The sequence below is a fragment of the Orycteropus afer genome, unplaced genomic scaffold (assembly GCF_000298275.1).
Source record: "Orycteropus afer afer isolate SDZICR_OR568_19922 unplaced genomic scaffold, OryAfe1.0 scaffold00088, whole genome shotgun sequence".
Classification (NCBI taxonomy): domain Eukaryota; kingdom Metazoa; phylum Chordata; class Mammalia; order Tubulidentata; family Orycteropodidae; genus Orycteropus; species Orycteropus afer.
Window position 1 is genome coordinate 4,840,175 of NW_006921675.1, and position 25,139 is coordinate 4,865,313.

The following is a 25,139-nucleotide window of genomic DNA, read 5'->3' on the forward strand; positions in this document are numbered from 1 at the left end:
GGTCTGTGCAATCCTTCTGCCTAGTCCGCCATCTTGCCCCGCCTCCCTAGAGATCTGAATTTTGTATTATTAAATGAAAAAGTTATTTAAGCAAAGATTTCCCAAATGAGCTTTTAAGTGTTGGTCTAGCAGATAGATATTGGTAGGTCCCTGAGTGGCTCAAATGTTAATCACCCAGCTACTAGTCAAAGAGTTACCAGTTGAATCTACCTAGAGGTACCTTAGAAGACAGGCCTGGAGATTAGCTTCCAAAGGGTCACATCCTTGAAGGCTGTGTGGAGAAGTTCTACTCTGCGCAAGTGGGGCTGCCTGCCGTGAGTTGGAAATGACTCTAGGGCAGCTAGCGACAACAGTAACAGATAATGCAACACAATGCAGAGTCGGATCTGATTCATAGAGACCCCTCCTTGGGTTTCCGAGGCGGTATCTCTACTGAAGTAGATTGCTCAACCTTCCTTCTGAGGAGTAGCTGATGGTTTTAAACCACCAGCCTTCTGGTTAGCAGTTAAATACCTTAGGCACTACTCCACCAGAACTCCAGATAGATATACTCAAAACCTAGGATTTCTTCATATTTAATATTAAGTCTCTCATCTGATTAGTCTGTTTGATCATAGAGTGTAGAGGAAAAGAAATCTTACAAGTTTCAGGATAAAGGTCATGAAGTTGATTGTAATCTAGAAATTTCTGAGGATAAGTTAAAAGAATTGGTATTATTTATACAATGAAGAGGAAGAATTTTAATACTGGAAGAGAGCTCTACAAACTGTCTGCTTTCATGTAGGGGTAAATGACAGCAAGAAGTGAAAATAAACAGAGCCAATCCAGAAGAGATGGTTATCATGGTTGCTTTGAAAGATCTCCAGGGATGGAGATTCCTCAGCTTCCTTGGATTATTTTAGTGTTTATCCTTACAGCCAAAAAAATTCTTCCCTCTGGCTGCCCAGTCTTGCTGCTTAAGGCTAAGAGAATGTTTCAAGAGAGAATTTTTAGAGTGAGCAAGTCTTGTTACTTTCTTTCTTTTGGCTATTTTAAAGTCTTCATTGTTTTATATGTTAGCCTGCCAAGAGAGGAAACCTGTTCAGGGGTAGATTTATGGATTTATGTTTGTATTTATCTGCTTAATTGTATTACACAGCTAAATGTTGATTTTCTTTTAAATCACATGTCTCCTCTTTTAACATTAAATAATAAAATTTAAGTATGATATGAAATGTTAGTGAAGATGATGGATATTTAAAACAATTTCTAAAAATTTTTACTTAAAAACAGGTAACAGAAAATAGATACAACTCAGGATAGAGAATTTAGACTGAAGGAATTCCTGCTAGGAAATTTGTTACCAAAGCCAGATTTGCTATGCTTACCTCTGCTCTGGTAGCATAGTGGCTAAGGCACTTGACTGCTAACCAGAAGGCTGACAGTTCAAATCCACCAGCCACTCCTCAGAAGGAAGATGGGGCAATCTACTTCCGTAGTGATACTGCCTCGGAAACCCAAGGAGTGGTCACTATGAGTCAGGTTCGACTCGACGGCACATAACATAATAACCTCTGCCTTTACCTCTGCAGTGTCCCTTTCTCTTCCCACCCTCCATTTTGCCTAGCTTTGTGTATCTCTCTCTGCCCACTCCCAACCTGGCCTAGTGCTAGTCTCATTCTGTGGTTATTTCCTCTTCTATTTCTCTGTCCATGCAGCTCTTTCTCCTTGTGTCTGTTCTCTTTCTGTGTGTGGGGGTGGGTAAGAGGATCTCTAGTCTTTCTCTGTGTATGAGAGGGGATCTCTGTTCTCTGTCTCTTGTATACTTTTGTATACTTCTGTTGTCTCTGGGTCTTCATCTTTATTACAGAAGAGTGTACATATTTACTGGGACTAATTTAGTTGCTGATTGATTAGTCTTTCAAAAGTCCCTTTAAAATTGTACAAATTATTGAAGAGCTTAGATTTGGTTTCTAGGTTTTTTTTTTTTTTTTTAAAAAAATAACTGGTATAACCTAAATTGCCCTACCAGAGAACGAACATTTCTTTGAGTATATAGACAATAAACTGTTGTTGAATAATATGTATTTGTGAAGTGTTTTAACAGATGTACCAGAAACAAAGTGTTGTTTGGTTTTGGTTTTGGGTTTTTAAACCAAATTGTCTGAACTTTGAAAGTAATAAGAATCTTGTATGAAACCAAAATATGAATGAGAATGTGTGCCAAAACAAGAATCCCTAGATTGATGTTACCAAAAATTATGATTCATTATGACATCATACTTAATGTGAAAGAAAAGACCGATTGTTAGAATTCCATTTGGAATTTATTAATAGAGAACTGAGTGAAGATAATGAAGTTATTTCATTTATCATGATATTTTAAGACTAATATGATAAATAACACCCTTCTATGTGACCTTTAAGGAGCTCTGGTGGCACATTGCCTAAGGCATTTGACTGCTAACCAGAATGTGGGCTGTTCAAACCCACCAGCCACTCCATGGAAGGAAGATGGGGCAATCTACTTCTGTAATGATTTACTGCCTTGGAAACCCAGTGGGGGTTGCTGGGAGTAGGAATCGACTCAGTGGCAGTGGGTTTGGTTTTGGTTTATGTGACCAGGCTGTTATTGGACAGAGGCAACATTGTTCTTATCTTCCTTCCAATTAATGAGCTTATTTGTAATTAATACTAATTTTGTCATGAGGGTCTATGTTGCTTAGTATCTCAGATTTTCTCTTAAAAATTCCTTGCTTTAGGTACATGTGCTTTAGGTCTTCTTGGTCAAGCTACCATATTTAATGGAATGTTAGAGATTCATCTAAGAGTGCCTGGTAACTTAATCTCTTTCACTTGTTCATTAAACATTTTAAATGAAATTTATTTCAGCCTGAAGGATGACAGTACTTTGGGCAGTTTTCCTTCCTAAGGATGCTATCTACAAAATTTCCCAGCTAAATTAGTCATGAATACTGCTGATAAGTTATTTTGAAAACTATTTCTCATTCCACTTAAATCATGATATTAATGTTGTTATACTACTTGGTTACCCAGGCAAGTGCAATGTTATTGAAGATGTTTTACAACATTTCTCAGAAAGATACATAGGCTCTACAACCACAGAAAGTACATTTTCAGCTGCTTTTGCTGAACCTTCCCCAGGGACCTACTTATCATATGCTATTGTACAGTGTTAGAAATGAAATAAAATACTCTTCAGAAAATATTTAAAATGTAAGACATTTGGTTAAAATATCAGAAGCAAAATACGGCAATATAAAAGTAGCATTCAAAAAGTGAATTAAAACATAGGTTTGTGTGAGGAAATGTTATGTTTAGGAAATTCCTCCTAAATGTACATGTTCATTTAGGTAGATTTCTGAGGTGGTAAATCTTGGAAGTAGATTCCCCTGTCTTCTTTCTGTGGAGCAACTGTGGGTTTGAACCACCAACCTTCTGGTTAGCAGTCAAATGCCTTAGACACTGTGCCACCAGAGCTTCTTGGTAGAATGTGTAAACTCCTCTAAATTACTAGTAGTCAGCTTCTGTTATTGTGTTGCTGTATTGAGCAAAAAGACACAAATTTGAGAAACTCAAATTTGTGTCCCCTCATTTTATAAAAAAGGCCCAGAGACTTGAGGTAGGTTGCCCAGTGATAATATAATACAACTAATAAGTGATCAAACTATTGCTAGAACCCAAGTTACTTCTGTATCAACCTCCTTGAGTTTGATGTTATATCTGTCATTCCATGTTCTTATCTAGTCTTGTAGATGGATATTAGCATATGGTTAAATTCTGGTTGTCTCTCCAGTTTTATCTTAACTCTGAGTCACAACTTAGGTTATTCTAATGACAGATATGACTTTCTAATCTTCCCATTCCATGCATTTTTTTCTTTTATTTGTTTATTTTTATTATTTTCTTTTCATTTTTGCAGTGTTCCCTCCCCACTCCTACTACCCCTAGTAACCAACAATAGAAAGTTTCTTTCCATATAAACCTTTCCTTGGCTTTTATAATAATGAACTACTACTATATTTGTCCTTCTTTGACTGACTTATTTCATTCAGCACAGTGTCCTCCAAGGGAGCTCTGGTAGCGCAGTGCCTAAGGCACTTGACTGCTGACCAGAAGGCTGGTAGTTCAAATGCACCAGCCACTCCTCAGAAGGAAGTTTGAGCAATCTACTTCTGTAGTGATACTGCCTCGGAAACCCAAGGAGGGGTCGCTATGAGTCGGGTCTGACTCAACAGCACATAACGATGACAGCGTCCTCCAAGTTCATCCACGTTATGTGGTGTTTTGCAGATTCTGTAATACAGAATTCTTTCGTGTTGCATAGTATTCCATTTGTGCGTATACCATGGTTTGGGTATCCATTCTTCTGTTGATGGGCACCTAAGTTGTTTTCATCTTTTTGCTATTGTAAATAGTGCTGCAATGAACATGGGTGTGCATTATCTGTTCTTGTCCTGGTTCTCACTTCTTTAGGATATATATTTAGTAATGAGTGCTGGATCAAGTAGTATTTCTAATTCCAACTTTTTAAGGAGTTGCCATACTGCTTTCCACAGTGGTTGTATCATTTGGCAGTCCCTCTAGCAGAGTATGAGAGTCCCAGTTGCTCCACATCCTCACCAGCATTTGTTCTTTTCTGTCCTGTTGAACTTTGCTACTAGTGGTGTGGCAAGATGGTCTCCCTTTGTTTTGATTTGCATCTCTCTAGTGGAGCTCTAGTAGCGTAGTGCTTAAGGCACTTGACTGCTAACCAGAAGGCTGGAGGTTCAAACCCACCAGCCACTCCTTGGAAGAAAGATGGGGCAATCTACTTCTGTAGTGATAACTGCCTGGGAAACCCAAGGAAGGGTCGCCACGAGTTGGGTCTGACTCGACGGCATATAACAACAACAATAACAGTGGCTAATGATCCTGAATATTTCTTCATGTGTTTGTTGGCTGCCTGACTATCCTTTATTTGCTACATTTTTAACTACAGGTAGTTCCCGATGTATGACAGAGTTACTATGAACTGCACTCAAAACTGTCCTTTTTTTTGGTACATCATATTGTAACATGTGCTACATACAGTGTTTCAGGGTGTAATTTGTTGATTTTGGATGTAATGGTTTCCAGCCTCCAAAGACAAATAAAGACCAGATTTAGAAAGATACTGATAACAAAAGGTAAAAATAATGAAAACTAAAAAAAAGAGAGAGAGAGAGCTTACTTTAGAACTGACATGACAGAACTGTCTATACTACGTGAGCTTGTATTTTATAATGAGGACTAAAGCTCCTTCCATCTGGGGAGAAAGGGGAATGTAAAGAATTAACTAAAGAACTATTAGAATCCATAAGAGGAATCAGTAAATTAGTGATATGATACTAGATACGTAAAATCAACAGCTCTTTTGCAGGTCCTATTTGAAAAAAACTAACAAAAAAGGCTTTCAAATGGAGAGATTTTTTTCATGCTAATGGTGCAATAGGACTGATAATTTCCAATGTTTTTCCCAGGCTCATTTGTAGGTTTAATTTCATTCAGAATCTCAGTAGCACTTTTCTTTTTGAAAGAATGAGAACAAAAAGAATGAGGAGTATCTTGAAAAAAAAAAAAAATGGTTCTGTAATTCATATTAGTCAAGAATTTTTTGAAAATGAAGCAACTGATTGTCATATCAATATGTGAACCAAGACAATCATGCTACTATAATAAGACTTTGTTGCTCTGGCAGATAGACCAGTTGAATAGAAGCAGACCCTCATGTGTAAGAATTTGGTAGCAGCATATATGAGTGAAAAAGGAAGGACTGTTCAGTAGATGAGTCCCCAGGTGGTGCAAATGGTTAATGAGCTCAGCTGCTAACAGAACTTGTAGTTGCCAAGAGTTGGAATCCACTTGACAGCAATTGGTGTTCAGTACATAGTGCTAGAATAATCAGTTGATCATTCAGAGGAAGAAATGAAGTTAAAATTTCACCCTAAGTCTATGCCCAAAATAAATTCCAGGTGGATTAAAGTTAATTATGAAATAAGATATTTAAGCTAGAAATATTTAAGTAAATAGTTATTTAATGGCCTGGGGAAAAGAGTTTATAATCATAAAGCTGGTGAAAGAAGTCACTGTTGGTGGATCATTTTTAACATGTAAGAGTTGAAAACGTCTGCAGTAAAAGCTACCACACATACAAGTAATGGGCAAATGATAATACTAGAAAAATACTTGCAACAGTTATGGGAAAGCATACACACACACATGTTGGGGGGGGCATAGATAACCAGTGGTTCTTAACCATTGAGGGATAATGAGACTGAGTAACTGGGTATGGACCCTCTCCAAGAAAAATGCATGCTTGTCTGTGCACTCTCATAGGCAGTCATACACACACACACACACACACACACACACACAGTTTTCCATACAATTTAAGGCTACTCATGTATTCCAAGAATGTGTGGAGCACAGAAGAAGTGCTTGGTAAATGTGAATAAACTTGACCTTCCCTATTAATCAAAGAAAATAGATATTTTTAAAATGATGATATTTAATATTGGTGAAAATATCACTACTGGAATGTAAATTAGTAAAACCTCCCTAGAACACCATTTGGCTTTAAAAATGTCAGGTTCTTTTACTTAAAAATGTTTCTTAGAATTATTTTAAGGAAACATCAGAATCTCAAACTTATAAGCACAGATGACGATTATGTATGAAAATGAGAATTATTACTTAGCAAAATATTGAAAGTACCCTAAATGCCCAACTTTAGTGTAATGGCTACATAAATTATGGTGTGGTCATGTAATAGAATATCATGTAGCCATTATAAATTATGTTTTAAAAGACTCTGGTATGTAGTAAATAATCACGATATACACTGTTGAATTAAAAAGGAAATACCCTGAGACGTTTTTTAAAAAGTTGTTTCTAGGTGATGGGATTGTTGGTGATTTTAACTTTCCATATCACCTTCTCTCCCTCCCCACACAGTGACATGCATTAGTTTTATAATTAAAATACTTTTAAAAATGTAAGTTATTCTGTTGTATAATTTTTAAGGAATTTTACTTAAAATCCAGTGAAATGACAATGATTTGGCACTCACAAAGATGCATTTTTTTTTTAATTTAAATTGTTACTAATTCAAGAAGTTTTATTTTAAAACACATGTTCAATTAAGACTGAAAAGATTAATTTTTGGATAACTTTTCCTTCTCCTACTAGAAGTGGAAGACTTGTTTTCTTCACTTAAACACATCCAACATACTTTGGTAGATTCTCAGAGCCAGGAGGATATTTCACTGCTTTTACAACTTGTACAAAATAAAGATTTCCAGAATGCATTTAAGATACACAACGCTGTCACAGTACATATGAACAAGGCCAGTCCTCCATTTCCTCTTATCTCCAATGCACAAGATCTTGTACAAGAGGTATGTATTTGGAACAACTCGTGACATCTACAAGGTAATTATTAGTGATAGTAAGGCAGTATTGAAAACACTGATGTGAATACAAAGTGTGTTTGAATAAAATAGTACTGATCACATGTTAATAACTGTGATCAAAAAATTTGCTGCATGCATTTTATCCTGAAAGAATATATACTTAATTCAGAAGCAGAACTCTATTTCATGAAGAGTTAAGTTTGTATATAAAATTACAAATTTGAATAGTAAGAAAGATTATTTGTCAGAATTATTAAAGGACCAGATTTTTGATGATCTAAGATATTTGTTAATGAATGCTAATAAACAAATTTTTTTTTTTTTAATTGTGATTTGGGTGAAGATTTACAGAGCAAATTCACTTTCTGTATAGCAGTGTACATATACTTTGTCTCATGTCATTGACCACAGTTTACCACAATGCAACAGCTCCCCTCCCACTTCCTCCCCATAGTTACCTCTTCCCAGTGTCCATCCCTGCATAACTCCTGTCCCCTGAGTTGTCTCCCTGTGCAAAAGCAGCCCTTCTTTCTCCCATGATTGTTCTCTCCAAGGAGTGTATCTACTTGAGGTAAATGTTTAACTCATATGCCTATATTTTGTTTGGCTGGAAACCACAGGTGTGGGTTCAATTCCAGACCTGAAGGGCAGCTAGGGGCCATAGTCTCAGTGGTTCCACCAGGCTCTATCAGACCAGCAAACCTGGTCACCAGCTTTTTTTTTCCCCCCAAATGATTTTGAGTTTTGTTCCACATTGTTCTCCCTCTCTATCAAGGATCTCCTACATAGATCCCCTTCCAAGTGGATGACATTGGTTGCCGGCCACCATCTAGTTCTTCTGGTCTCATAGTTGTGTAGGCTGCAGATCAGATGGTGTACCAGTCGCTAGGACTAATTGTTTCCATGAATTTTGGTTTTCTTCATTCTTCTTTGCTCTGGACGAGGAGAGACCCATCATTGCATCTAGATGACAGCTTGTTAGCTTTTAAGATCCCAGTCTCTACTCGCCAAAGTAGGAGGTGGAACAGTGTTTTGTATAGTATATTATGCCAATTGAGCTTGATGTCCCCTGCGACTATGGTCCCAAGCCCGCAGGTTCAACTACTCGGTCCCTCTGGGTAGCTGGCTGTGACCAAGCCGTGACCACAACCTTGCCCCTTGTCAGCTCTACTATACACCTGGGAATTCTGATCATTCACATAAACTTATAGGACCATTGTCTGCCAACCCTATATATGTTCTTGGATACACTCCCCATTTCATAGACATACCTAATCGTTCAGCCTGTCCACCCATCTATCCATCCATATACCCATGTTTGCCTTCACTGACAATGCAGTACTGTATGTGCAAAAGGGTTCATATTTGTCTGTACCTCCCATGTACCTCTCTGTCTTTCTCATCTTTAATGCTGCCATATTGGTCACTCACATTTGGTACATTGCCCTTCTCTTCACCCAAATCAGTACTTATCTCTTTCTATCTAACAGCATTCCTTCCCCTCCCCTCCCATCCCATAAACAAGTTTTTTGATCATTTAACTTTTTATAAAGTTGAGAACTTGGACTTCATTTGAACTTTTGCTTTTTCCAAAGACACCTTTAAGAGAGTAAAAAGGCAAGCCACCAGACCAGGAATGATAGTTGATTACTTGATTTTTAAGATACTAAAGTGCATGTGTAGATACATATATATATATATATATAACAAAATCTGTGTCCAGAATGTATAAAGAACTTTTGTGAATTAAGAAAAAAGAAAAAGACTTCTTAGTTTAGGAAAGGGGGGAAGGGGGTTTGGATCATATACTTCATACATAGCTGGTGAAGTATAAACACTTTGGAAAATGTTTGGTAATATTTGCTAAAGCTGATGTATCGATATGCTGTGGCCAGCAGTTACACTCCTTGTGTACCCAGGAGAAATGAAAACATGCACACAAAGACTTGAACACAAATGTTCATAGCAGCCAAATAATAGCCAAAACTAGAACTAACCGAGATGTCTATCAACCAGAGAATGAAGAATTAAACTATCATTGTGAAGAAAGAATCAGTAAATAATCACAATCTAGATGCCAAAAACACAGTGAGATGTGGCTAATTCTGTGGAGTAGGGATGGAGAAAGGGGGGAGATAATAGAGAAGAAAATTTAATAGAGGAGATTTCCTCGCTAAGTCTTGAAGGATGATGGAGAATTTACCAGGAAGACCAAGAATAGAAAAAGACATTCCATTGTCAAAGGCTACAAAGCTGATAGTGACTGAGAAAACCAAAAACCAGTTGCCATCAAGTCGACCCCAACTCAAAGCACTCCCATGTGTGTCAGAGTAGAACTGTGTGTGCCATAGGGTTTTCAGTGGCTGATTTTCTGAAGTAGACAGCCAGGATTTCCCACTGAGGTGTCTCTGGGTGGACTTGAATTGCCAACTTGTTGGTTCATAGCTAGGAACGTTAACCATTTGCACTACCTAGGGACTCCTGGAACCAAGAAAGCCTGGCACATTTCTGGACAATGGTTAAATGTGTAAAATATGATCTGAAGAGATACAGTCTAAATCATGGAGGCCAGATAAGTTATATTCATTAATAAGTTTAAATTTAGGAGCTCTGGTAGCATAGTGCCTAAGGTACTTGATGGCTAACCAGAAGGCTAGCAGTTCAAATCCACCAGCCACTCCTTGGAAGGAAGGTCAGGCAACCTACTTCTGTAGTGATACCGCCTCGGAAACCCAAGGAGGGGTCACTATGAGTCAGGTGGACTGGACGGCACATAACAACAACAACAAAATTAAATTTATCTTATTGTGGATCTACTTCAGTAAATATTTTTAAATGAATACATGAATAGAGGAAAAGAGAAAACTACATGATCAATTTGGTATAGAAATGACATCTGAAAAAAGGGAGTTTTCTTTTTCTTGATAATGAAAATGCTCAGAAAGCTAGACACATATTGTTGATAAAGAATAATATGAGAAATTAATAGGGAGCATCTTTCCTGATGGCAAAACATCCAAGACACTGACATTTAAGCCTGGAACAAGATCAAGAATCTCTCTACCCTCACCACTGCTGTTCATCATTTTTCTGGAAATACTAGCTAGTATAATAAAATAGGAGAAAGTAAGTAACAAAATACAAAGTCATAGGGGGAACAGAGAAAATATGAATTTGATACTAATTTGAACTTGTTGAATTAGTTATTGTAAAGAACAAAAACCTTGATTCATTTGACATTTAACGTGGCACCCACTAAAATATAGATATTTGTACACACACACACATCCTGCTCCAACATGCATGTGGAAGATATTGGAAGAAACAATAAATTATTAACTAAGATATCTGTGAATGGTAAATAAATAAGTAATTTTATTTTCTTACTTACATTTTTATATGTTTCCCAAATTTAATGGGGAAAAAAAAATCACTCTAAAGAAAAGTTTAAAGCAAGAAATTTGTTCTATAAGCAGTTGTGGAGCTATGGAAGAATTTTAAGCAGACATTTGATATGAACAGTCTTCCAATTTAAAGTATTATTCTAATAACTTTATTCAAGGTCTGTGAGGTAAGAATGGAGACAGAATAATTGGGATCCCATTGTAATTATCCAGATATAAGATTCTTTATAGCAGTTGAGCATGCAGTGAAGGGATATTTAAATAAATTATTATGACATATTATCCCTATTTAGGGAATAAAGGTAAAGGAGACATCAGTGACTTCCTGCCCTCTTTTCCTTCTTTGAGTGTTGTTTGCCAGGCATTCTGCCAATATCCAAAATAGAAAGCTGAGTAAAATACAGTTCCTGTCTTTCATGAGCTCAATAGTAGGAATACAGTCATATTAACAGTTTTAAATTGAATGTGGCCAGTTTTGGAAGATGGATTGAATTGTGTGTCCCCTCTAAAATGTGTGGTGGTATCCTAATCTCTATACATGTGGATATGATCTCATTTGGGAACAGGATTTTCTTTGTTATGTTAATGATTCCATACTGATGTAGGGTATCTTGGATTTAATCACATTTGAGATAAAAAAGGAACAGATTAGGCATGGAAGAAAGCAAGCACAGACAGAAGAAGATAGATGTCACGCCACATGAAGATCACAAGTGAACCAAGGACTAGAAGTTGAAAGGAAACAAGGACCTTCCCCCAGAGCCCACAGAGAAAACACCTTCCTGGAGAGGCAGTGCCCTGAATTTGGACTTCTGGCCTCGTAAACTGTAAGAATGTAAATTCCTGTTCATTAAAGCCACCCATTTGTGGTATTTCTGCTTTAGCAGCACTAGATAACTAAGACAAGCATATATTATCTAGGCAAATTGTTGTTAGGTGCCTTGAGTTGGCTCTGACTCAGCAACTCTGTGTAACAGAACTAAACATTCCCTAGTTTTACACCATCTTCACCATAGTAGATATGCTTAAGCCAATCAATTATTGCAGCCACCGAGTCATTCTGTCTCCTCTACTTTACCAAGCATGATGTACTTTGCACAGGATTGGTCCTTCCTCATAACATGTCCAAAGTAAATGAGAAGTCTTGGCCATTCTTGCTTCTAAGGAACATTCTGGCTCTATTTCCTCCAAAACAGATTGGTTCATTCTTTTGGCTGTCCATGGTATATGAGTATTCATTGTTCTTTACCAGCACCATAATTCAAATGTGTCAATTCTTATTTGGTTTCCTTTTTCTTTGTCCAGCTTTCACATGCATATGAGGTGACTGGTAATACCATGGTTTGGATCAGACACAACTGATCATCAAAGTGACCTCTTTGCTTTTTATGATTTTAAAGAGATCTTTTGCAGCAGATTTACCCAGTGCAGTACATCATTTAATTTCCTGACTGCTGCTTCCGTGGGCATTGATTGTGGATCGAAGTAAAATGAAATCCTTGAAAACTTCAATCTTTTCTCTGTTTGTCATGATGGAATGAGTATACACTCAATGTATCAAAAAGAATTGGTCAGTGTTCAACCAATTCAGGAGGTAACATTTGATCAAGAAGCAAAAGTACTGAAGGAAGAAATCCACACTATACTGAGGGCATGGGTTGAAAACAAGGCTGCAGAAGTTGGTGAAATGCCAGTTGAGACACATCAACAAGTAGGAAGTGTTCACCTCCCTATGCCAAGAAATTTGAAGGATAGCTACCTGGCCAGCTGACTGGAAGAGATCCATATTTGTGCCCATTCCAAAGAAAGGTGATAAAGTAGAATATTAACATTATCAAATAATATCATTCATATCAAACACAAGTAAAATCTTGCCTCAGATTATTTAAAAATGGTTGCAGCAGTACATACAGGGAACTGTCAGAAATTAAACTGGATTCAGAAGAGTATATGGAACGAGGGCTATCATTGCTAATGTCAGGTCTTGGCTGAAAGCAGAGAATGCCAGAAAGATGCTTACCTAGGTTTTACTAACTATGCAAAGGCATTCAACTATGTGGATCGTAACAAATTATGGATGACACTGTGAAGAATGTGAATTTCAGAACGCCTAATTGTGCTTATGCAGAACCTGTTGTCCAAGTTTTAATAAAGGGATAGTGTGTGGTTTAAAATCAGGAAAGGTGTATGTCAGGGATGTATCTTTTCACCATACTTATTCAGTCTGTATGCTGAGCAGTTAATCTGAGAATAAATAATCTGAGAAAAACAGGAGCTCTGGTGGCATAGTCCTAAGGCATTAACTGCTAACCAGAAGGCTGGAGGTTCAAACCCATCAGCCACTCCTCGGAAGGAAGGTTGGGCAATCTACTTCCATAGTGATACTGCCTTGGAAACTCAAGGAGGGGTTGCTATGAGAAACAGGACTATATGAAGAAGAGCACAGCATCAGAGTTGGAGGGAGACTCATCAACCATCTGCAATATGCAGATGACACAACTTTGCTTGCTGAAAATGAAGACGACTTGAAACACTAGTGAAGATCAAAGACTATAGCCTTCAGTATGGATCCCACCTCAGTATAAAACAAAAATCCTCACAACTAGACCAGTAAATACCATCTAAGTAAATGGATAAGGGCAACTGAGGAAGCTGGGATAGCTAGCTAGTGTGATCAAAGTCATAGTGGAGAGACAGCATAGTGTGTGGAAGAAACAATAAGCGTTTTAAGGATGAGCCAAAAAAGTGAAGACATGAGGAATTCCAGGAGAGAAGATTGGAAAAGAGGCAAGGCTGAAGGTCCTTCTATTCAATGCTAAGGAGCTTAGACTTGTTCCTAAAAATAACAGAGCCAATGAGAATGATCATATTTGTGTTATAAAATTGAAAAACATATTTATTACAAACCCATTGCCATTGAGTTGATTCCAACTCATAGTGACCCTATAGGACAGAGTAGAATTGCCCCATAGAGTTTACCTAAGTAGATTGCACATCTTTCTCCAGTAAATGGGTTTGAACCATTTCCCGTTCAGTTAGCATACAAGCACTTTAAGCACTGCGCCACAAAGGCTGCTATTCAACAAAATAAAATATTTTAATAATTTATTAGATTCAAATAAAAAATAAGAGTTATAAAAGACTTACAAAACAGTATGACTAGTGTAATTTCATTTTGATGAAAATAAGGATAAAGGATATATACCAAAATGCTTTTTCCTAAATTTGAGGATTATAGATGTTTATTTTGGCCATCAAGTTTACTGAGATATAATTTTATGCAATTAAAGTGGGTGCCTTTTATTGTATAGTATATTTTGATAAATATATATACCTTTGTAATTTACCAAGTTACAGACACATCATCACTCCAGAACTCCCCCTTTGTAGTCTGTAATCCCCTCCTCCACATCCCAGACCGTAGGCTTCTCCTGATCTGCTTTTTATAAGTATGCTTTTTCTGGACATTTCATATAAATGGAACCAGACAGTATGTAGTCTCTTGCTCAGCATACTGTTTTTGAGATTCGTCCATGTTGTTGTGTGTCAGGTGTTTGCAGTTTCTTGTTGAGTACATTGAATATCCCAATGTTTGTTTAGCAATAGATGTTTGTTGAAAGATATTCGGATTGTTTCCTGTTTGGCTAAAGCTCCTATAAACATTTGTGTACAAGTCTTTCTGTGAACAAATGTTCTAATTTCTCTTGAATTAATACCTAGGAAGGGAATTGTTAGATCATATGCTAAGTATATCTGATAAGAAACTGCCAAAATTTTTCTAAAGTGGCTGTACCATTTTACATTGCCATGAGCAACGTATGAGAGTTCCAGTTGTTGCCCATTCTTTCCAACATTTGGTATTATCAGTCTTTTAAAATTTTATGATTCTACCAGATGTATAATGTTAACCTCATTTTAATTTGTGTTTCTATAATGACTGTTGATATAGAGCATTTTTTAAATGTGTTAATTAGCCATTTCTAAATCTTCTTTTGTGAAATGTCTGTTCACATCTGTTCCCCATTTTTAAAATCAAACTGTTAGTCTTATTGAGTTGTAAGCATTCTTTATATGTTCTAGTTGCAAATCCTTTGTCAGCTATAGACATATTAATGGTGAATATTTTGCTGAAAGCAAGCATAGAAATACAGGAAGGATAAATATGAAAGAAATTATTCCTGGGCTGGGGGATTATCATAATTTTTTCCCCTACTTATTGGCTACATATTTTAATTTTTTTTTATACATAACATATCATTTCTGTAGTTAAAACAAAAATTAGTGTAAAAATAAGAAAAGAACTTGGCTTTCAAGGAAAATAGGGAAAAGTAATATAGCTGGAGAATAATACCAGATCAAAAGAGTATATTTCCTTTTAAAAATAAGAGATTTGAACACTTTTATAGGCCAATAGAAGTAAGTCATTGGGATGTAACAATAGCCTTCTAATACCTTAGACCTTTGTAGAAGTAACTGTTAATGTGTATTAGCACTAGATTACGGACATCTGGGAAGGTTTGGGCAGGAAAATAAAAAAAGGAGTAATAAGGAATAGTCACTACAGGAGTCCTAGATTCTTTAGAAAGAAAGATCTCAGAGATATTTAGGAACTGACTTAAAAATAGAAATAGGAAAAAATATCTAGTACAGAAAATGGCTTGATATATTTTTTCACATCCTTGGCATGTTTTTAACCCAAAATTATCTTCCTCCCTCCACAGTTGCTTTCTCCAGCTATCAAAATATATATAATCAGGGAATATAAAGTTCATTTTAAATTAACCTAAATTTAATATAGCTTAGAAAATAATTATATTATTTTAAAAATCACCTTTTTAATTACCCACATATTTTGGACATTGCCCTTGTCCATTATTAATATTTAATGGACTTCCTGCAGAATATAATAATTTCTATGCTATCCTGTTTAAAACTCTACAATTAGACGTTTGTTTTTCACCTATGAAGAGGTCAAGCTGGGTTTGGTCCTGTCGTTGGCTTTGTATCCACTTGTTGTAATCAAATTAGTTAAGCCCCAAATTATTTTCTTCTCTGTTTGATAGGGGAACTACTAGTAAAATGATTTAAAATAATCATGAAAGGTATTATAGAAGTTCTGGATTTTCTGTTTCACTCATGAATTGCTCTTAAAAGAAGAGTCTGTATGTAAATTTACTTCTGTACATTTTCATCAATGATGATAATTTTGGTTTTGGTATCCGAGTTGTTGCAAAGCACTCTTTTGAGTGGATAGTTAGAGAAAGAGGAATCTGGATTTGAAGACAGAAAAGGAAAGAAATTCAAAGGTATTGACAGTGAGATTAAACATAGCATAATCTCTGGGGGGAAAGTAGTCCATAGACCAAAATTTGTATCTTAAATATGTTAACAAAGAGTGACAATTAATTCACTAAACGTAGAACTCAAGTGATTAGAAATTGAAAAGGGAAATAAACTAAAGCAAAAGAAATTATTTAAGTTGAAAGGACAATCAATTTAATTATAAAATAATATGATTACAGCTTTATGTGGGTAAATGTCAAAGTGCTGTAAGTGTGTGTTTATTCTAACAAAATATAAATTGCCATAGTAACTCAAGAAGAAATAGCAAAAAGAAAATAGACCAGTAACTATAGATAAAATCAAAAGATAGTCAGAGAAGAGAGAAAAAGGTACCAGGCCCAGATGATTTTATTCACAAGCTCTATCAAAACATTCAAGAACATATAATTCTTATGTTAAATAAACTGTTCTAATACATAAAGATAGAATAATCCTCAACTCACTGTGCTAGGATAGTGTAACCTAGATACTGAAACTAGACAATAGTTTTATAAGTCAGTGCACATGACCACATTCACTGTTTACATACCAATCTAATGTAGGAACAATGTAGAAATCTTAAAATATGAATATCTCTCATCTAGAAGTATATTAAAATAATAATTTATTATATGCTAGGTACTGTGTTAAGTCCTTTACAGGAACTGCCTCAGTCTTTTAAGAGCCTTAAATGGTAGGGTTGCTATGAGTTGTAATCAACTCAGTGACACACAACAGCAGCAGCAACAAATGCTTGATGCCATTCTACAGATAAACAATAAGCTCAAAAAAAGTTCATCATAGACGAGTGGAGTTTATTGCTTGACTTCACCCTTTCATGATTCAGTTACTTTCTGCTTTTAATTTTTTCTTGATAACCATGTGTTTTCATTAATGGAAGGCATACTGCATCAAGGAGCTTTCTGGAATTTTGTTATGAAATAATGGATTTTTATAATGTTATGCAGGACACATATATCTTTTTGGACTCTGAATGGCCTTCTACATCCCTTGACTAGTACATGTAATTTAGGGCACCTGAAAATGTGGTATTTACATGAACATGGAATCATCATGAGAAAGGCAACTTAAAAATAACACACAGGAACCTGGAAATAAAAGACTTATCTCCCAACGTAAGAGCCAAAAGACACAAAAGTTTTGCAGAATCACAGGATGTATCACCTCATACAATACCCTATAAAAACAGTAATTTATGGCACATGTCCATTTCTTCTATTTCAATCAGTTATTCAAGTCCCTGCCTGACAGCTGCATGCACTGTCGGTGGGAAAGGAGCTGCCCAGTAAACCCTCAAAACTCATGGCCATTTCCAACCATTTCATGGTCATTTCCAACTCATAGCAACCCCCACTGAGTTTCCGAGGCTGTAAATCTTTATGGGAGTAGATCACCCCATCTTCCTTCCGTAGAGCAGCTGGTGAGTTTGAACACTGACCTCCTGGTTAGCAGTCAAGTGCCTTATCCATTACGCCACCAGAGCTCCTTAAACCCTAATAAACTCTAGAGGAGAAAAATGTAGATGGGTGCTATATGACCCATGGGTCATGAAAGGGTTAAGGAAAAGTAAGTCACTCTATTAAGATTATTGTTTCATTATTTACATAAGTTTATCTTGTTAGTCTATAACTCTTAAGTTGTCATCTCTGATTTAAAGTGTTGTTACATAAGTAGGATTATAAAACTGAAATAGCATGTTGTTAGAATAGTTTTTCTTCCGTTAGGTTTCTATTCCTTACATTTCCTTATGTTTTTATTTTTTTTTTTTAGTATATTTGACAGTATATTGGGTAAAACTTCGAAGAGGTATATATTTCATTTGTTGGCTTAAATATAAAAATCTTACCTAGTATTTTCTTTGAACTTTTTGTCATTTGAGTGAAAGTTTACAGAGCAAAATGTTTTTCTAGTTTCTAATATTTTTAATAAGATTATCTTAATTTTTACTTTTCTCTTTTAAAACTTATTTGTATGAGTGCTGATGATATTTTCTACAACCTGGAAAAATAATATTTATTGTTATTTCTTAGGTACAAACTGTTTTGAAGCCAGTCCATCAGAAGGAAGGGCAAGAATTAACTGCTTTGCTGAATGCCCCACATATTCAGGTAGAAAATGGAAAAAAAAAGTCAGATTCTAGCCTGTTTTGATGTTTGCAACTGCCTCTGCATAATAATAATCGCTGTTGGATAATATATTTTCATATTTAAAATAAAGCAAATTATTTTTGGAACAACTTTTTATTCTTTAAAAATTGGACAAAAATGCCTCCTTTTTTTTCTGTGTTATAATGTATTTTCCACACATCCTAAATTACCTAGAGTGTTAAGTGTTGAAATGTTTTAGACTTTCATATCTTAACCCAGAATATGCCTTAACATACCTGACACATTTCTTAACTGTAAAAGATAAAGGATTGTGTCTGTACTTAAGATGGAAAGTTTGGAAACATCTAGATATATAATGATACCACATCTTTTAAAGATTAATAATCAGAATACCATGTGTATGTGCACAGTTAGTTTAAAAATCACTCTACATAAATAGATCATGCTGTTATTTTAAAATGCTGTGGATTTGTTTGAAACAGGCACTTTTACTGGCCCATGATAAGGTTGCTGAGCAGGAAATGCAGCTGGAGCCCATTGCAGATGAGAGACTTTATGAAAGCATTGGCCAGTATGGAGGAGAAAGGGTCAAAATAGTTCGTATAGAAAAGGCTCGGGATATTCCATTGGTAAGTGTTCTACTTCTCTAATCTGAGATTCTACACAAAGGATCTTGCATACAGCAGACAGTTGATGACCCTATTGCATTGCTGGTGATTTTTCTCTTTTGAGGTTCATTTGTTATTGTATATTCCTGCTATACCCCTAGGAGCTCTGGTGGTGTCGTGCCTAAGGTGTTTGACTGCTAACCAGAAGGCTGGCTGTTCAAACCCACCAGCCATTCCTCGGAAGGAAGGTTAGGCAATCTACTTCTGTAGTGATACTGCCTCGGCAACCCAAGGAGGGGTTGCTATGAGTCAGATCTGACTTGACAGCAGTGCTTTATACCCCTTACTGTTTTGAAAAAATTTTGTTCATCATCTTTTCTCACTTATATGATGGAAATCATAGCTTATGAAATAATAGTTGAGGTACAAAGAAGAGACAAATAATTTATTTGATTATTCTCCTAGCTTACTTTCCATAACGTTGGTTAGAAATTCTGATCTTTTTTATTTAATTAAATTTATTGAAACACATTTACTTCAGGTATTCTTAGAAATATGTTTTCCTTAATGTTTAGGTTTGATTTATAGTTTTTATATGTAATGCTTTTTGTTTACTTTCTTTTTTTTAATATTCTGTCAATGCCTTAGTTTTTTTCCCTTTATTTTCAAATAAGTATTCTTGAATTCTGATATCTCAAATTGTGCCTTGAATAGTGTGGCTTATGGAATGTTGTTGTTATTTGCCGTCGAGTCGGCCCCGACTCATAGCGACCCCTCCTTGGGTTTCCGAGGCAGTATCACTACGGAAGTAGGATTGCCCAGCCTTCCTTCTGAGGAGTGGCTGGTGGGTTTGAACCGCCAGCCTTCTGGTTACCAGTCAAGTGCCTTAGGCACTATGCTACCAGAGCTCCCGGCTTATGGAATACAAACTCTATTTTATAGGCAGTTCACATAACTGGCATTTTCCTTACCAGAAAAAGGAAATCATAAAGTCATGACAAAATTTTCGAATGAAAGTTTTATTCTGTATGTTGTATTTCTAAGTTTTGAGCTTATTTTTTTTTCAGTTGTGCTTCTAGTTTGTGTAATAAATATTATATATTCAGTATTTAATATTAATAAATATTACATTTTAGTGTGAATTGGACACATCTACAGTATATTACATGTTGAATAATCAACCAGATTGTTATTCATCCCATCATTATATTTTGAATTTAGAAAAGAGGACATTTATAGTTAAAGTTATGGTGACTAATTACGTCTAAATGTAACCATTTGAACAGCATCCAAAATATAGAGAACAAATCTGATTATAGGTCTTCACACATTGTTTTTAAGCTAGTGCATTTTCCTGCTGTTGTATGCTTCAGAAGTCTGCTTGATTTCAGAATTCTAATGAACAGAGTGTTGCTTAAGCAGGAAATGTGGGAAAAATGGTCAGCTTTCAAATCTAATTACCATAATTACTCTTACTCTAGTCATGCAAGTACTTTTTTTTTCTCCTGATACCTGAAGGCTGGTATTGTTGAATATGGCTAAAAATAAGAAAATATAAGAATTTTACAATGAATAAATGTTTCAAAAATTGTATTATTTTAAAATTGGTGTTGAATTTTTAGGGTGCTACAGTTCGTAATGAAATGGACTCTGTCATCATTAGTCGGATAGTAAAAGGAGGTGCAGCAGAGAAAAGTGGTCTGTTACATGAAGGAGATGAAGTTCTGGAGATAAATGGCATTGAAATTCGAGGAAAAGATGTCAACGAAGTTTTTGACATATTGGTAAGTTGGCACAAGTAGAAGAATCATTGATACGTTCTTTAAAAGCTGTTTTCTTGTTACTACATTTAAGAATAAAATATTTAAAAAAAAAAAAAAAAACCTGTTCCAGAACCAAATTCACTGCCATTGAATCTGTTCTGACTCATAGCAATCCCCATCAGGTTTCCAAGGCCATAAATCTTTACAGAAGCAGACTGCCTCACCTTTCTTCCATAGAGCAGCTGGTGGGTTCAAACCACCAACCTTTTGTTTAGCAGCCAGCTGCCTTAACTACTATACCACTAATCAGAAAAACTAAACCCACTGCTATTAAGTTGATTCCATAGAGACCCCTGTTGGGTTTCCAAGGTGGTAAATCTTTATGGAAGTAGGTTGCCCCATCTTCCTTCCACAGAGTGGCTGGTGGGTTTGAACTGCCATCCTTCTGGTTAGCAGTCAGATGCTTTAGGCACTGTGCTACCAGAGCTCCTTAAACCACTAGAGTTCCTTAAAAAAATTGTTAAGAGCACTCTAATTTCTAACCTAATTTTCACATGATGTAATCATTTGCACATTGTTAGTAGATTTTTTTTTTCACTTGTGGGTGCATGCCACTGATATTTTTAAAATTTTATTTGAGCTTTATTACTACCAACTATGTTTCTGAAATTAGTAATAATGTAACTTACTGATTTACTCAACAAATATTTATTGAGTGCTTATTATGTGCTAGCCACTTAAGGAAACAGTGACAAAACAAAATCCTGCATCCTCATGTTCTTTTTTGCTTTCTTATCGTCTACAACTGATTGTTGTTTCCCTAATAATATTAATTAATGTGGGTGGTATAGACCTGCATTGTCCATTATAATAGCTACTAGTTACATGTGGCTATTTAAAGTTAGGTAAAATTTAAAATTTAGTTCCTTATTGATACTATGTGCATTTCAGGTGCTTAAAAGGAATATGTAGCTAATGGCTACCATATTGGACAGCATAGATATAGAAAATTTCCATTGTTTTAGAAAGTTCTACTGGGAAGTGCTGATGTAATCAGTAAGTCATTATTTATAATCAACTTTTTAGGACAATATATGATAACTTTTTATAGCTACAGATCAGATTCATATTCTTAATTTCTTAGTATCAGTTGTTACATTACAATATCTCTTATCTGTTAATGTCTGTTGTAGAATCTAGAAGACATCTCAACTCTTTATTCAGTCAGTGTTATGCTGGGAAATAACATTGTGCCTATGAGTAACACTCTGTACAGTTAAAAAATAGAATGGATGACTAAAACAAAGTATCTGGAAAATGAGAATATTTACATGTTTGTATATTTAGATCACTTTTCTAATCCTGAGCACAATTAGTATTTTAAGTTCTATAGTATTAAGATGTCTGTATGTCAGAATAAATAAGCCAGAATTATCATATCACTGGCATCTTCCATCCATTTCCTATGGAATTTTCCTAGCTGGATGCTGAATGGAAGACAAAAACCACGACTTGTGGACTAAGTGGCTTTCCCCAATTGACCATAATTGCAAATGCCATATTCTAGGAGAGCTTTAATATAATGGAGTCTATGAAAAGCATAATTTATGCTTCTGATGAAATTTTTTTTTTAAGTCTTCTAAAGTGTTCCAGAATAGTCTAGTGTAGGGAGTATTAAGTATAAGTTTGTAAAAAGTTTTCATAAAAAATACATTTTTAAAATAGTCCAATCTTTCTATTACAGTCTGATATGCATGGTACTTTGACATTTGTTCTGATTCCCAGTCAACAGATCAAGCCTCTTCCTGCCAAGGAGATAGTAGTAAGTGACTTTTGTGTTCTGATATTTGTTATCCCATGACTACTATTTACTTTTGAGTGTCAGCATTGTCACTCTAAATAATTCCTGCACTCAAGTAAATACAGATAAATTCAGTATGTTTGATTAAATAAATATGAAATAATTCAAATTTAGTATAGTCAGAGTTTTCTAAATAAAAAGTAGAAAATAGTTTATTTTTAGAATATTTGTGATTTCTAACATTGAATTTTATCTTTTTATATAGTAGGTGGCTTTTTTTTTCCTTACATTTATTGTGGTGAAAACATACACAACAAGGCATTTGCCAACATAACAACTTCCACATTTACAGCTCAGGGACATTGATGACATTTCTCATGTTGTACCACCATTGTTGCTGTCATTCTCCAAAATATTCTACCATCATTAGCATAAACTCAATGCCCTGCAAACAAAAGCTTCACTTTTACTCCTCCCTCTTGCCCTAGTAACCACTAATAATAATCTTTGTTGTGTATAAAATTTTTTTTTGTTTTCCCAACCTGTCTAGGAACCCCCCCCCCCCAATCCTTGGTAACCAACATAGAAAGTTCCCTTCCACGTGTAAAGCTTTCCTTGACTTTTTATAGTAATGGATTCATACAATATTTGTCCTTCTATGATTGACTTATTTCACTCAGCATAATGTCCTCCAAGTACACCCACATTATGTGGTGTTTTGCAGATTCTGCATTATTCTTTAGTGTTCCGTAGTATTCTGTTGTGTGTATCTACCAGAGTTTGGTTATCCATTCGTCCATTGATGGACACTTAGGTTGTTTCCATCTCTTTGCTGTTGTGAATAGTGCTGCAGTGAACGGGAGTGTGTATGTATCGGTTCATGTCCTGGCTCTCACTTCTTTAGGATATATACCTAGTAATGGAATTTCTGCTTCAAATGGTATTTCTGTTTCCAGCTTTTTAAGGAATTGCCATACGGCTTTTAACAGTGGTTGTATCATTTTACAGTCCCATCAGCAGTGTATGAGAATCCTAATCTCTCTTCACCCTTGCCAGCATTTGTTATTTTCTGTCTTGTTGAATTTTACTATTAGTGCTGGGGTGAGATGGTGGTATCTCACCGTTGTTTTGATTTGCATCTCTCTAATGGCTGATCCGTTTGATTGTGTGGATCGTGACAAATCATGGATAACATTGAGAAGAATGGAAATTCACGAACACTTGATTGTACTCATGAGAAACCTGTACCTTGACCAGGAGGCTGTCGTTCGAACAGAACAAGGGGACGCTACATGGTTTAAAATCAGGAAGGGAGTGTGTCAGGGTTGTATCCTTTCCCTATACTTATTCAATCTATATGCTGAGCAAATAATCCGAGAAGCTGGACTATATGAAGAAAAACGTGGCATCAGGATTGGAGGAAGAATCATTAACAACCTGAGATATGCTGATGATACAACTTTGCTTGCTGAAAGTGAGGATGACTTGAGGCACTTACTGATGAAGGTTGAAGAATATAGTATGCAATATGGATTACGTCTCAATATAAAGAAAACAAAAATCCTCACAACTGGACCAATGAGCAGCATCACAATAAATGGGGAGAAGATTGAGGTTGTCAAAGAATTCACATTGCTTGGTTCTACAATCTATGCCAATGGAAGCAGCAGTCAGGACATTAGATGACATGTAGCATTGGGAAAGTCAACCGCGAAGGAACTGTTTCAAGTGCTGAGGAGCAAGGATGTCTCCTTGAGGACTGAGGTGCTACCTGATACAAGCCATGATATTTCCAATCGCCTCATATGCATGTGAGAGCTGGACAATGAATAAGGAAGACCGAAGAAGAGTTGATGCTTTTGAGTTGTGGTGCTGGCAAAGAATGCTGAAAGTACCATGGACTGCTAAAAGAACTAACAGATCTGTCCTGGAGGAGGTGCACCTGAAATGCTCCTTGAAAGTGAGAATGGCCAGACTTGGTCTTACTTATTTTGGTCATGTTGTCAGAAGGGACCATTCCTTGGAGAAGGATATCACGCTTGGTAGAGTGGAGGGTTGACGAAAGAGTGGGAGGCCGTCAACGAGATGGATTGACACGGTGGCTGCGATGATGGGCTCAAGTATGGCAGGGATTGTGGAGCTGGCGCGGGATCGGGTGGTGTTTCGTTCTGCTGTGCATGGGGTCGCTATGAGTTGAAAACAACTGGACGGCACCTAACAATAGCTGATGATTGTGAACATTTCTTCATTTGTTTGTTGGCTACTTGAGTATCTTTGGTGCAGTGTCTGTTCATGTCTTCTGCCCATTTTTAAAAAATTAGATTGTTTGTCTTTTTAATGTTGAGGCATTAGAGTTTTCTATAAATCTTTACAGATAAGTCCTTTGTTAGATATGTCATGGCTGAATATTTTTTCCCATTCTAGAAGTAGGTTCTCTTTTTACCCTTTTGGAGAAGTCTTTTGATGCATATAATAACTTAATTTTTAAGGTCCCAATCATCTAGTTTATCTTCTGCTGTTTATATATTTTGGGTTATGCTTGATAGACTATTTATGCCATAAATTAAGGCCCCTAAGTTTGCCCCTATTTTTTCTTTGATGAATTTTATAGATTTAAGTTTCACATTTAAGTCTTTGATCTATCTAGAGTTAGTTTTTGTATATGGTGTGAGGTATGGA

At 35.9% G+C, this 25,139-nt stretch overlaps 1 protein-coding gene across 1 annotated transcript in view; it reads left to right on the top strand.

Moving 5' to 3' along the window:
• Positions 1 to 25,139, top strand: part of PALS1 (protein associated with LIN7 1, MAGUK family member) — a 96,968-nt gene that overhangs the window by 23,922 nt on the left and 47,907 nt on the right. Inside the window, exons 2-6 of the mRNA XM_007942300.2 lie at positions 7,210 to 7,418; positions 18,211 to 18,288; positions 18,771 to 18,917; positions 20,519 to 20,680; positions 22,404 to 22,481. Of these exons, the coding sequence (XP_007940491.1) occupies positions 7,210 to 7,418; positions 18,211 to 18,288; positions 18,771 to 18,917; positions 20,519 to 20,680; positions 22,404 to 22,481 (674 nt within the window). The remainder of the gene's footprint in view (positions 1 to 7,209; positions 7,419 to 18,210; positions 18,289 to 18,770; positions 18,918 to 20,518; positions 20,681 to 22,403; positions 22,482 to 25,139) is intronic.